The 14170-nt window shown below is 43.4% G+C and overlaps 1 protein-coding gene across 1 annotated transcript in view; it reads left to right on the top strand.

Moving 5' to 3' along the window:
- The window catches only part of LOC120920442 (inositol-trisphosphate 3-kinase A-like), a 128393-nt gene that overhangs the window by 77442 nt on the left and 36781 nt on the right, over positions 1 to 14170 (top strand). Inside the window, exon 2 of the mRNA XM_040332539.1 lies at positions 4112 to 4202. Within this exon, the coding sequence (XP_040188473.1) occupies positions 4112 to 4202 (91 nt within the window). The remainder of the gene's footprint in view (positions 1 to 4111; positions 4203 to 14170) is intronic.

Genomic DNA, 14170 nt, shown 5'->3' with positions numbered 1-14170 from the left:
AAAATGATTTCTTGTTTTAATATTTACCAGGACTCTTGATTTAAGTAAGTGCATCCTATGCGAGTTCTCAGAACTTCTTTGCCTAATCTCAAATGAGTGACACAGATTTTACCCAGACCTAGATTTCTGGCTCCATTGGGAACTGCATTAATTTATTTCAGTTATTTCCCCCACTATTTTAAATCCTGACAATGGAGAGCCATAATTACAATGCTTGATTAATAGGACAACAGAATTGGCGGAGACCAATTTAGGCGATAGTCTCTAGGGGAAGGTTAGATATTAAAAGGTCAGTTGTCTCCCAAAGACAGAGAAACCACACGCGATGGTGAGGAAGGGGAGCAGCTCGTCTGCCTGTTCAGTTTTACAGAATTGGTCGTTTAAAAAATGGATACTGAACGCGAGGTTGAGATGGTAGATCCTGGGGTCATGGACATGAGTGTGATGCAAAGCCTCCAAAATAAGGTAACCTGGTATACGTTTTCCTCGTGACTATTCTTGTAACTTGACCATTATTGGTGTTTCATATGATTGACTATTACCCACAATCCATTAGCCACTGATGTTTTAATTGGTCAGGACTAGAGTAGTGTAAGAATGAAAGCATTTGTATAGGATATACATATATTTTTTGTCATTTTCTTAGAGAATAAATATGTGGCTGTACATAGCGGGCATAGGTCAGCGATTTTAGACATAGTTTTAGCTATGTTATATTTAGTCCTATGATTTCCATTGTATGGAGAGGAAAGAACGCGTTACAAAGGTAGTGGCAACTAAGGATAGAACTAAACTCACTCTGTAAATTTGTTTACTAATGAGCAAATAAGGACTATAGAAAATATCTCAGAACGTTATTACATGTAGATAAGATTACACCAAATTTTATATATATTTTTATATATATATATATATATATATATATATACATACACACACACACATATATAGCTGGATTCAGGTAGAGGCGCGCATCTTTGTGGCGGCGTAGCGTATCGTATTTACACTACGCCGCCGTAAGTCAGAGAGGCAAGTACTGTATTCACAAAGTACTTGCCTCCTAAGTTACGGCGGCGTAGCGTGAATAGGCCGGCGTAAGCGCGCCTAATTCAAATGAGGATGTGGGGGGCGTGTTTATGTATATTAACTGTGACCCGACGTGATTGGCGTTTTTTACGAACGGCGCATGCGCAGTCCGTGTACATATCCCAGTGTGCATTGCTCCAAAGTACGCCGCAAGGACGTATTGGTTTCGCCGTGGACGTATATTACGTTCAGCCCTATTCATGGATGACTTGCGCAAACGACGTAAAATTTTCAAATTTCGACGCGGGAACAACGGCCATACTTAACATTGAGTAGTCCAGCTATTTGATAGAATAACTTTACGCCTGAAAATGCCTTACGTAAACAGCGTATCTTTACTGCGACGGGCGCATGTACGTTCGTGAATAGGCGTATCTAGTTATTTAAATATTTTACACCGAACTCAATGGAAGCGCCACCTAGCGGCCAGCCTAAATATTGCACCCTAAGATACGACGGTGCAGGCTGTAGTATCTTAGCTAGATTTAAGTGTATCTCAGTTTGAGAATACACTTAAACTTATGACGGCGCAGATTCCGAGTTAGGTCGGCGTATCTAATGATACGCCGGCCTAACTCTTTCTGAATCTAGCTAATAGTCTGCAAACCATGTGCTATGCCAATTTGGAGATTCCTGCATGAAATTACAGGGGTGCAGGTGGTGTGTGTGGTTGTAGGTTATATGCCTGCCTCTTATCTGTAGGTACTTTGTTACCCCTTTACTTTGTCATCCTTTTTATTAAAATACAAATGTAAAGAATAAATGTATCTTGGGTAATCCTAACCCAATGCCCTGGTGATGGGTCCACTTCTAAAAGAAAAACAAATGTAACCTTTAGACCCGGTTCACACTGGGGCGACTCGTCAGGCGACGCAGCCACCTGACAAGTCGCTTCCCATTCTTGTGAATAGAACCGTTCTAATAGGAGCAACACAAGTCGCTCCAACTTAGAAAAAGGTTCTTGTACGACTTCAGGGGTGACTCTGGGCAATTTGCATTGACTTCTATACAGAAGTCATTTTGCAAGTCGCCTTGGAAGTCGTCTTCAGTTCGCCTGGCCGAGTCGCCCCCGAAGTCGTGCCGCCCCTGTGTGAACCGGCTCTTAGATTTAACTACTGAGACTTAATTACTTGATAAATATTTTGAAATGGTAATAGTACAGGACTGAGGCTCGGTTCACACTGCTGCAACTTGGGATCCAACTTGTGAGACATCAAGTTGTGTGATGTGAAATTCCACAGTTGGTCAATTAGAGCTGTCTTAAAGTATCACTAAACCCAGGACCCTGCATTTTCTATATCTGATCTCCAACAGTACACAGAAAATGGAAATGCAATAGTTTTAGTAAATATAAACTGCAAACTACCTTTTATCATCAGCAGTATATAGTATGTTTGTGACTTGTATCAGTGCATGGTTAAAGCTTGTAGGAGGACTTTTCATTTCCCCCTGAAATTCTGTCTGGACAGCGCTGATTGGCCCTGTGCTGATCACATGTACTCTTCCAAGAAAAAAAAACTCTCTAGCAATACACACCAAACTGAGCATGTGCAGCCTGACTCATAATGCTCTGTTCTATAAGTAGATGGGTTGGAGTCAGTTAAAGAAGAGGAGCTTAAGAGAGACAATGCAATACACAATGCAGAAGATGAACCCCTTAGGTTCCACAGTGGGTATAAAAAGCATGTGGGTTTAGTAACCCTTTAATTAGCACGACTGAAGCATTTTAAAATTTTTATTTTTCTATAAATTTATGTATTCGTATTCTATTTTCTATACTGCCATTTTGGATGTTGTGCCAGGAACCCAACAGACTGCACAAGTAGCACTCTATAGCATTTACGTTCACTCCTTCCCCTGTTTCTGCATAAAAGGTTATGTAGGGAGTTAGGGGAAGGGAGTGAAGGAGCTAGGCCAGCACAGACAGTGATGAAACACTCCTAGAAGAGGAGAGGGCTGTGACATGCAAGTAGGAAAAGGGTCGTGATAGGAGATTGATTCTTCCTGGAGGTTTCAAGTATTATGGGTTATTTCAGTTGCACATTGCAAGTGGATCAGAAATTGTTTATGCAGAGGAAAAACCCTCGTAAGAAAATTACCGCTTTCGAAACAATCGTACAATAATCTGATCGATAGTACACAGCTTTCAAGACCCGATCACAACAATTGATGCAAAATTATCTAATGGGACAAGCACAACATTTTTTCTCATACAATACTAGATCGCACGGTTTTCGTTTAATCTGTACCAAATTTTTATTCGTACGAGAATTTTTATAACCTTAGTAAACGCTTTATTTTCAATTTGAGACTAGCATGCAAAAAAAAAACACAGATGATCATTCATCCAATAATCTCATTGTGTATACGAGGCATTAGACTCAGGACCCGCTCTCAATAGATATATAGATTAGGCAATAGTTTGTCTCTGTCAAGATTTTATTGATGTCTGTGTCCCCTCTATTTGTCCTAGTGACCTTTTTCTCTGGTACATTAAAGTGATTGTAAAGTCTCGCCCCCCCCCCCCCATAAAAATAACAAACATGTTATACTCGCCTCCTCTGTGCAGTGGATTTGCACAGAGCAGCTTAGATCCTAGATCCTCTTCTCTGGTCCCTCTTCTGTGCTCCTGGCCTCTCCCTTACTGTTGAGTGCCCCCACAGCAAGCATTTTACTATGGGGGCACCCAAGCCGAGTCACAGCTCCGTGTGTCCACTCAAAGGTGGAGCTGCGGCCCAACCACGCCTCCTCTTTCTCCTGATTGGCTGACTGACTGACTTTGACAGCAGCAGAAGCCAATGCAATCAATCAGGAAGAAGAGTCTTGTACGGCTCAGGAAAAAAAAAGAAGATTGGTAGGGGTCTTTACCACTATTCAAAACTAATAAAACAACAGGATTCGTATACACTTTAATGGTGTTATGTACATTCTTTCCAATAGAAAATATAAACTGGAAAATCGATTTTCACACATTCCCTTTAATTCTTTAACTAACATTGTTTTTCTGTTTTTTTTTATTCTGCAGAATAAATCATGGCAGAAGCTTAGAACTATTGTGAACATTCCTATTATCAGTCCGTTTAAAAGGCGCTGGGTGCAGCTTGCTGGTCATAACGGTAAGAAAGATTTAGATACACAAGCAGTCATTATTTTATTTTGAATGAGTTCTTCTTTAAGATGAGAAAACACTTGCTTTCCTATCGATTTAAACTTCTGGTGATAGATTGTTGAAAAATAGATCCTAAAGCATTTGCTATATTGTTCGTTGTAGACTGCAAGCATATATTTTGTGATACTGTGTAAATAAAAGTAGGCTAAAATGACACAGGGTTCACACAATGCAGGGTGCAGGGATCCAGAATATCAAGGTTTTTTTTTTTCTCTTGGTTTTATAAATCCTGGGTTGGGTTCTGGAGTTTGGAGACTTCAAAGAGCTTTGGGAGGGAAGAAGCCTCCAACCCAGGGTCCAAGTCTTGCCAGAGACCAGAAGGCTGTGTGTGCAGGTGCTCACAGCCATTATAATCTTATGTTTGGTATAGTCCATGGCTCCCATTATGAGACAGATGTTCTTCACTCATGAGACAGTACTTCATGCTGTGTACAGGAGTTTCCTTGTCTAGAAGACTGACAGTGAAGACGACTGAGCGAGTCTAGAGGTCTGAGAGGACTGAGAAAGCCCAGAGGTGAGGAGAGCTGAAAAAGACACATGAGCCCAAAGGTGCTGTGTGAAAAGGTCTGAGGGAAGAACCAAAGACCCAAGTTTGGGGCCTAAGCAGTGGTACTGCCAGAGCAAGCCAGGAAACTGTTTAAGTTTGTGTTTAACCACTTGCCGACCGCAGTACACACTATATATATATATATATATATATATATATATATATATATATATATATATATATATACTGTATATGTTGCGGCTTGCAAGTGGTTTGCCGAGAGTTATGGCTGAAGCTTTCCGCCATAGCCCCGGTATTATTTTTCTTTCTTATAAAAGCGGTCTGAATGGCTAATTAGCCCCTGGATTGCTTTCCGAAGCAGCGGGAGGGGCCGTCCTCCCCGACACTCGCTGGTGTTTATCAGGCTTACCGTTTTTGCCGCGTGTGCGCCAAAGAAACGATCCGACGAGTCGGGTGGCTAGCCATAGAGATTACCTACTAAAGGTAGATGAGAGATTTGGGGTCTTATTGACCCCAGATCTCTTCAAAAAGAGGACCTGTCATCCCTTATTTCTATTACAAGATGTTTACATTCCTTGTAATAGGAATAAAAGTGATACAAAAAATTTAAGGGACAGTGCAACAATAAAAAAAAAAAAAGGAAAAAAATATTTAAAGCGCCTCCATGCTCACGCGCAGAAGCGAACACATAAGTCATACACGCATATGTAAATGGTGTTCGCACCACACATATGAGGTATCACAGCGAACGTGGAGCGAGAACAATAATTTTAGCACAAGACCTCCTCTGTAACTAAACAGGTAACCTGTAAAAATATTTAAAGAGTCACCTATAGAGATTTTTAAGTATGGTAGTTTGTCACCATTCCACAAGCGTGCACAATTTTAAAGCATGACATGTTGTGTATCTATTTAGCCAGTGTAACATCACAAATTTGGGCTATATTTCATGTTTTTAATATTTTTAATTCATTAACCACTTCAGCCCAGAATTGGCTTCTCAAAGACCGGGCCATTTTTTTGCAATACGGCACTTCGCCACTTTAACTGACAATTGCGTGGTCGTGCGATGCTGCACCCAAACAAAATTGAAGTCCTTTTTTCCCCACAAATAGAGCTTTATTTTGGTGGTATTTGATCATCTCTGCGATTTTTTTAATTTTTTTGCACTATAAACAAAACAAGAGTGACAATTTTTTGAAAAAAAAAAAACACAATATTTTGTACTTTTTGCTATAATAAATATCCCTAATTTTTTTTTTCTAAAAAAGCTAATTTTTTTTCTCAGTTCAGGCTGGTATGTATTCTTCTACATATTTTTGGTAGTAAAAATCGCAATAAGCGTATATTGATTGGTTTGCGTAAAAGTGATACAAAATAGGGGATAGATTTATGTCTTTTTTTACTAGTAATGCAGGCGATCTGTGATTTTTATCGGGACTGCGACATTATGGTGGACACCTTTTGACACATTTTTGGGACCATTGTCATTTATACAGCGATCAGTGCTATGAAAATGCACTGATTACTGAAAAATGTCACTGGCAGGGAAGGGGTTAACACTAGGGGGCGATCAAGGGGTTAATTGTGTTCGCTGACTGTGTGTTCCAACTGTGGGGGGAGTGGACTGACTAGAGGAAATGACCGATCGTGGTTCCTAGCTATTGGGAACTCACGATCTGTCTCTTTTCACAGAACAGTACAGGGATTTCTGTGTTTACACCCACACGTTCCTGTTCTGCCTCTCGTGCCCGTGATCGCTCGTGGCCAGCGGTCATCGCGGCCGCCATTCATGAGCATCAGCCCCCCCACGATGCAGCAGGCGCCTGCTATCCCACTTAAAGGGACTGATGTACAGCTACGCCGGTTTGCGGGATCTTACCAACCTGCCGCAGTACAATGATGGCGGCTGGTCGGGAAGTGGTTAAACCTCTCACTGCTCAGCGCTAATCCTTTAGGCTTTCAAGATTAAACATTGAAACAGCATTGCAGATATCAATATACTATATTTATATATGCTCAGTTTATTGCTAAAATGACTGTGCAATTCAAGATGTAGCTGGGTGTAGTATGATGTCTGCTGCCTTCTTCTGACTGCAGGTGTTCTGTCAGATTAGCAAACCTGGTAGTGGTGGAACGCATTTGCAGATGACGGAACGTCCCTTTCCTTACCTAATCTAATGGGTTGCTGATTCTGACGGAACACCTGCATTGCCCCATTGAGCTCTCTCTTCTTAATGCAACAAAGAGAGCCTTGTTTTTAGTGGAAGCCCAGTAATTTGACATATACAGGTCACCTGTTTGTGCTCCCATCCCATTATGTTCCTTCATTCATTTCATTCCAGTCTGTCAACCTCAGCAAAAATTGTGCACATTTGTAAAGTGCACCACAGTGCTTCAAAAAATTTTTATTTTTTTTTCTTAAATCGGAGTTCCACCCAAAAGTGGAACTTCCGCTTAATCCACTCCTCACCCCCTTACATGCCACATTTGGCATGTAATTTTCTTAGGGGGGGGGGGAGTGGGGGCTTCAGGAGGAGTGGGACTTTCTGTCCCACTTCCTCCTTCCGCCCAGGGACCACTAAGGCGATACGTCATAGCTGCTGACTTTAAAAAAAAAAAACATAAAAATAAGGCTGGAACACCCCTTTAACAGCTATACTGCTGCTTTTTAAATAGTTATAAAATGTGGATAATAATATAAATACATATGTAACTCTTTGGTCTTTTGCAAACTCTCCTACCATGTTTCCCCGAAAATAAGACCTACTGCGATTTTCGGGAAGGGCTGCAATATAAGCAATATAAGCCCTACCCCGAAAATAAGCCCTAGTGTAGAGTTGTTGTTGTTGTGTGTGTGTGTGTGTGTGTGTGTGTATAGTGCATACACTACTGTTGCAGGAGTGTATAGCGTACTGTGTGTGTCTATGTGATACAAATGTGCCAAGTACCTGCACCGCCCTGCGATCAGCTGATCTCCTGCTCCTCTCCTTCCAGCTGTTTTTCTCTCAACACCCTTTGGAGCCCAAAAAACAGGTATAAGGGCGATCTCATCTGTAGACTTGCTTGTGGAAAGAACCAAAGTATAGGGTGCATTGTCCCCTATCAAAGGCCAGTTATCTAAGATGCAGCTAATATTTCCACTCAAATGTCTGTGGAGTTGTCTATGTAATAATAATAAGAAAAACGTGGCATGAGTTAATTTGACAGACATTTTAGGAGGCAAAAAGAAAAAAGAAGCTAGATAAAAGCTGATTGTAGTATCCTAAGGGGACCCTTACTAGCAGATTGATTGTGTACAGTGGACATTTTTTTTTAAACCTTAACAAAGTTAAAGTGGATGTAAACCCTCACATACACCCAGTGAAATGAACAGCATCAGATGATACACAGAGATGAAACAAATCTCCCTACATAAGTTTTACATGTATATCTGCTGTCATCAGCTTTATCTACTGTTTAGAAAGTGCACGTCCTGTTAGAATTTTCTCTTCCTGTTTTACCTGTGGATGTGGATTCTTGTCATACACTGTGAGACAGCTGATTGGAGGAAAGGCACACACCCCAATCCACATAGGCAGAGACTTGCAGAGCTATGCTGTGACTAGGCCAGCTCTCTGCTAATCTATAGCACCCACCCTGACACAAAATTCAGCCTGGTTTTATCTCAGTTGACAGAGAACTTGACAGAAGTTATCATGCTGATAACGGAAGAACGGATCCGGATAAAGCCACGGGACTTAGTACTTTGAAGAGAGGTAAGAAAACACTGCAGATATGTGCCCAGCTCAAATATCAGGAATTGGGTTTACAGCCACGTTAATGTAAGTTATTCATTCTGATAAGATGAAACTGTAAGGTTTTCTCTCAACCACAGACCTGAACACAGAGTGGTGCACCGTAGGGCCAATTTGTGTGGAAGCCTATTACATTATGAGTATTTTTTTTGGGGGGGGTGGGGTGTTGTCTAGAAACCAGAACACCAAGCATACACTGGGAGAGCATGCTTCCTCATTGGCTGAGACAGCAGCGGGAGCCATTGGCTCCCATTACTGTCAATCCCAGCCAGTGAGCCAATGAGGAGAGGGCGAAGGCAGGGCTGAGCTGCACTCCGTGTGGGAATGAAGACACAGAGCAGCTGTTTGGGAGCGAGGCAAGCTGCTTGCTATGGGGGCACTCTGCAAGAGGGAGGGGCCAGGAATGCCAGCAGGGGACACGAGAAGAGGAGGATTAAGGCTGCTCTGTGCAAAACCACTGCACAGAGCAGGTAAGTATGACATGTTTATTTTTCTTTGTTTAAAACTGCCTTTAATATCACTTTAAAGAGGAGCTCCAGTCTGCGAAAAAAAATGTTAGCAGCTATAAATACTGTAGCTGCTGACTTTTAATATAAGGACACTTACCTGTCCAGGGATCCAGCAATGTTGGCACCCTGAGCCGATTCTTTAATAGGTGCAGGGGCCAGCATCTTCGCACTGCGCTTTCTGAATGGTCCCACCATCTTCTTGGACCTGTGTGTGTCCCAGAAGGCAGTGGGGGGAAGGAGGAGGGGCCAGACAATACTCTAAGATCACTGCAGCGCTCTTACTTGGAAGTGGGAGTGGGTACCTGTCAAAACCAGGTACCTGCTGTCCCCCAAAAAGTGTCGGGGTGGTGAGGTGCGAACAAGCGGTGCTTCCTCTTTTAGGTGGAGCTCCGCGTTAACTACTGAAGAACGTCCTTCTTTAATTTCCTATTGTGGACTGTAAGTGGTGCCCATTTTCTTTTGCTAAACTACCTAATAACTCCAGCTGTCTTCATCCCCAAAGCATAGGCACTAATGAACTTTGGAATTAGGAGGGCTAAATAGACTGAGATCATACAAGAACATTGCAGAGGATGCAGGACAGCTTTTAATTTCTGAAATGATCAACAGATTTGTTTTTTGCCCTTAAAATCGATATAACTTTATCAGTGGCAGACCAACGGGGAGCAAAGGGAAGTTTGTTGTTGGAGTTTACATACACATCCATCTGCTCAGTAGGTTCCTTGGAAAGTGAGATTTCATAATAAATTATCTCTTGACTTGTCAGCCTCTGCCGAATTTTTGATATTTTAATTGCAATGTCAATGAGTCTTTGTTTGAAACATCTTGGATTTTTCCTAAAATGTCACTAATGAGTTGCAGTGTACTTATAAATTTTAAATGATAATTTTGATCATTTCTAAACTGTATGAATTCCCAGGAGTAGTACCATCATTTACAAGTATGACTTCATTTGTGACGCATGTAACTATTTCTGTGTTATGAAAGTCATAATTTATGCATCACGCAGCAAGCAGTTTGGTATATTGGACAGTGTGTTACCGTTTACCTAGGGTTACATTGATGACTTTGGAGCAGGGGCGGACTGACCATTTGGGCACTTCCCAAGGGCCCCATGCCTCTAGGTTGTCAGCCTCAGTAAAACCAGGAACAGTATGTAAAAATCTGTGTTTGTTAAAAAAATCCCAAGATTATAGCTGCCCCGCCTCTCCAGTACCTTTTCAGTGTGTGTATGTGTATTCTGTGTGTATGTATACAGTGTGTGTGTGAGTGTATATTGTGTATTTATACTGTATGTGTATGTATACTGTGTGTGTGTATATTGTGTATGTATACTGTATGTGTATGTATACTGTGTGTGTGTATATTGTGTATGTATACTGTATGTGTGTGTATACTGTGTGGCCCCATAATCTATTGCCGAAGGGGCCCCATAACCTCCTATTGCCCGGGGGCCCCATGAGTTGTCAGTCCGCCCCTGCTTTGGAGTTTATGTTCTAAAGGCCAACATGCTGTTCACTATGCAAGGGGTTTTCCCCAGAACTTAGTGCATGTGGTGAAGTTTTATTATGAAAAGAATACCCAATCATGTGTAAATAAAACCCAAAATTTGCTCATGATTGGATGCTGGAAGTCAGCAGGGCCGAGTCTATTTGCCATTGTGTGTCAGCAGCTTACACAGGGCATACCTGGTTTTTACATCCTCAAAAAAAAAAAAAACTTTTTAGAAGTAGCTGTTGTGTCTTATGTAAAAATATGACCAGACTGGGGGAAGAGCAGGGCCGGACTGAAAATAAAAACCAGCCCTGGAAAAAATGTCATACCAGCCCCATAGCATTATTATTCCCCCCCCAACAGCATAACTTTCTTGTTCATGAAAGGGAAAACCATGTATTTTAAAGCATATTTGAAGAGTGTATTTTATATAGATAAAACAGATATGGAAGCACATAGGGCTATATATATATATATATATATATATATATATATATATATATATATATATATACACAAAGGGGGGACACCAGGAACTCGAAACATGGGGGGCGGGAACTCTGTTGACCAGAGACCACCTTCCGCAGAAAGAATACACTAAGATAAGGGTGGGTTGCTGATATAGGGGGAAACTTTTACATTATCGTATTCACTCCCCCTTACATCAGTGACCCTCCTCAGACTGGCCTGGTGGCGCTGTCACTGACCTCCTCTCAGGTGCACCATGCAGGGCTCAGTCAGTTGGCTCCAGGTTGGTGGCTCTGGTTTTACCCTATAGTCTCCTTACCACACGTCTGACTTCTTCCCATGACCCCCATCCCGGCGGTGCTCCCATTCTTGACTCCTCTCCAGACTCCCTTTAGAGACTGCAGACATGATACAGGAGATGTCAAAGGTTGCGGATATGATACAGGAGATGGTTAGAGACTGAGGACATCATACCAAAGATGGTAAGAGACTGCAGACATGCTACAAGAGATGGTCAGAGACTACTGACATGATACAGGAGATCAATGCAGCCTTACCAGTTCCCATCAAATGTGGCCTCACTGTGCCCATCAATTGCAGCCTCACTGTGCCCATCAATTGCAGCATCACTGTGCCCATCAATTGCAGCCTCACTGTGCCCATCAATTGCAGCCTCACTGTGCCCATCAATTTCAGCTTTACTGTGCCTGTGAATTCAGCATTACTGTGCCCATGAATGCAGCTTCACTGTGCCCATGAATGCAGCTTCACTGTGCCCATGAATGCAGCCTCACTGTGCCCACCATTGCAGCCTGTTCCCATGAATTCAGCTCACTGTGCCCACCATTGCAGCCTGTGCCCATGAATGTAGCCTCACTGTTACCACCATTGCATCCTCACTTTGCCCGTGAATGCAGCCTAACTGTGCCGTCCATTGCATCCTCACTGTGCCTGTGAATGCAGCCTTACTGTGCCCACCATTGCATCCTCACTGTGCCCGGGAAGGCAGCATCACTGTGCCCACTATTGCAGCCTCAATGTGCTCGTGAATTCAGCTTCACTGTGCCCACCATTGCAGCCTCACTGTGCCTGTGAATGCAGCCTCACTGTGCCCACCATTGCATCCTCCCTGTGAACGTGAATGCAGCATCACTGTGCTCACAATTGCAGCCTCAATGTGCTTGTGAATTCAGCCTCACTGAATTGCAGCCTCACTGTGCCGTGAATGCAGGATCACTGTGCCCACCATTGCAGCCTCACTGTGCCCGTGAATGCAGCATCACTGTGTCTTGGCCTGTGTGTTCGGGGGCCACGCTGTTACAAGGTCCCGCCCCCCCTAGACCAGCTTGTGTGATATAGGCGGAACCTTCAATCTTCTATTACACAAGCCGGTCTAGGCACCCGCCCAACACACAGACCCAGCTCTGTTCTTCACAGGAGGGGGAGCGCTGCAGCTCAAAGCGGCCCAGGGCAGGCGGCCTACCGGTATCCTGGTAGGCCAGCCCGGCCCTGGGGCAGTATAATAAAGGAAGGCACACAGAAAAATAAGTCACATGTACTCAAAAATAAGTCACATGTACTAACGATCCGAATATCGTACGATTCTTCCTCGGATGACATTTACACCCTTTTGAGAGAGGATGAGCTCATTAGGACTACTTACTGTGCTTTAACTCAACAGGTCTCCATAACACCTCTTGCTATCTTCTTGATGCACAGACCCTATGCAAAGACAGCCTGCTTGTCAGCCTTAAGCCCCTTTCACACTACTGCGACTTCACAACGATTCTTGGCCAAATTTTGTCGCAATTTCAGGAAATACCTGTGAAAGTGGCATCAAAATCAGACCAAAGTAGTGCAAGAACTACTTTGCAGTCGGAACGACTTTAAGTCGTACTAATATATGAATGGTTATCATTGGAAATCATGGGACGACTTGTCATGCTACTTTGCCATCACAAATCATGAGACAAGTCGTATAAGTGTGAAAGGGGCCTTAACACAGCAGCTATTATTATCTTAAGACCCCTTTCACACTGGGGGCGTTTTGCAGGCGCTATAGCATTAAAAATAGCGCCTGCAAAACGCCCTAAAACAGCTGCTCCATTCACTCCAGTGTGAAAGCCCTCGGGCTTCCACACTGGATCGTTGCGCTGGCAGGGCATCAGAAAAAGTCCTGCCAGCAGCTTCTTTTGAGCGCATTAGGAGCGGTGAACTCACTGCTCCTAATACGCTCCTGTTTAATGAAATCAATGGGCAGCACTACTCTACCGCTGGCAAAACGCCGCTGTAGCGGCACTAGCTGGGGGTAAAACCGCCCTGCTAGTGGCCGAAAAGTGCAGCAAATCCGATGGTAAAGCGCTGCTAAAAAATAGCGGTGTTTTACCACTGAAGCTCAGAGCGGCTCGATGTGAAAGGGCTCTAAGCTGGTACCTTTCCTCCCAGTTGGAAGAACACTGAACATTGGGCTGGATTACCAACAATGAAGCATTGGGACAATGTAGTCATAGGGCCAGATTCAGGTAGGACTTACGCCAACGTATCTTCTTATACGCCGCGTAAGTCCACGGATGCGCCGTCGTATCTATGCGCCGTATTCTTGAAACCAGATACGCCTGAATTCTGGCTCCATCCGACCGACGTAAGTCTCCTACGCCGTCGTATCTTGGGTGCATATTTACACTGGCCGCTAGGGGCGCTTCCATTGATTTACGCGTTGAATATGTAAATGACCTAGATACGCCGATTTACGAATGTACTTGCGCCCGTCGCAGTAAGCTACGCCGTTTACGTAAGGCGTACGTCCGGCGTAAAGTTATCCCACCTAAAGCAGGGGTAAGTCATGTTAAGGTATGGGTGCGGGAACAGCGTCGTATGTTACGTCGTTTACGTAAGTCGTACGTGAATGGGGCTGGGCGTAGGTTACGTTCACGTCGTACGCATTGAGCCGTCGTATCTTAGGGAGGATATGCAACGTGATTCTGAGCATGCGCGCGAATGCGCCGTTCGATCGGCCCTTCATTTACATGGGGTCACGGTTAATTTTAATACAGCATGCCCACTACCTGCCTACTTTGAATTAGGCGGGCTTACGCCGGCCCATTTTCGCTACGCCTCCGTAACTTAGGGAGCAAGTGCT

This window comes from Rana temporaria, chromosome 13 (genome assembly GCF_905171775.1).
Source record: "Rana temporaria chromosome 13, aRanTem1.1, whole genome shotgun sequence".
Lineage (NCBI taxonomy): Eukaryota > Metazoa > Chordata > Amphibia > Anura > Ranidae > Rana > Rana temporaria.
The sequence above is the reverse complement of the archived record's forward strand: the minus strand, read 5'-3'. Positions and strand labels throughout refer to the sequence as shown.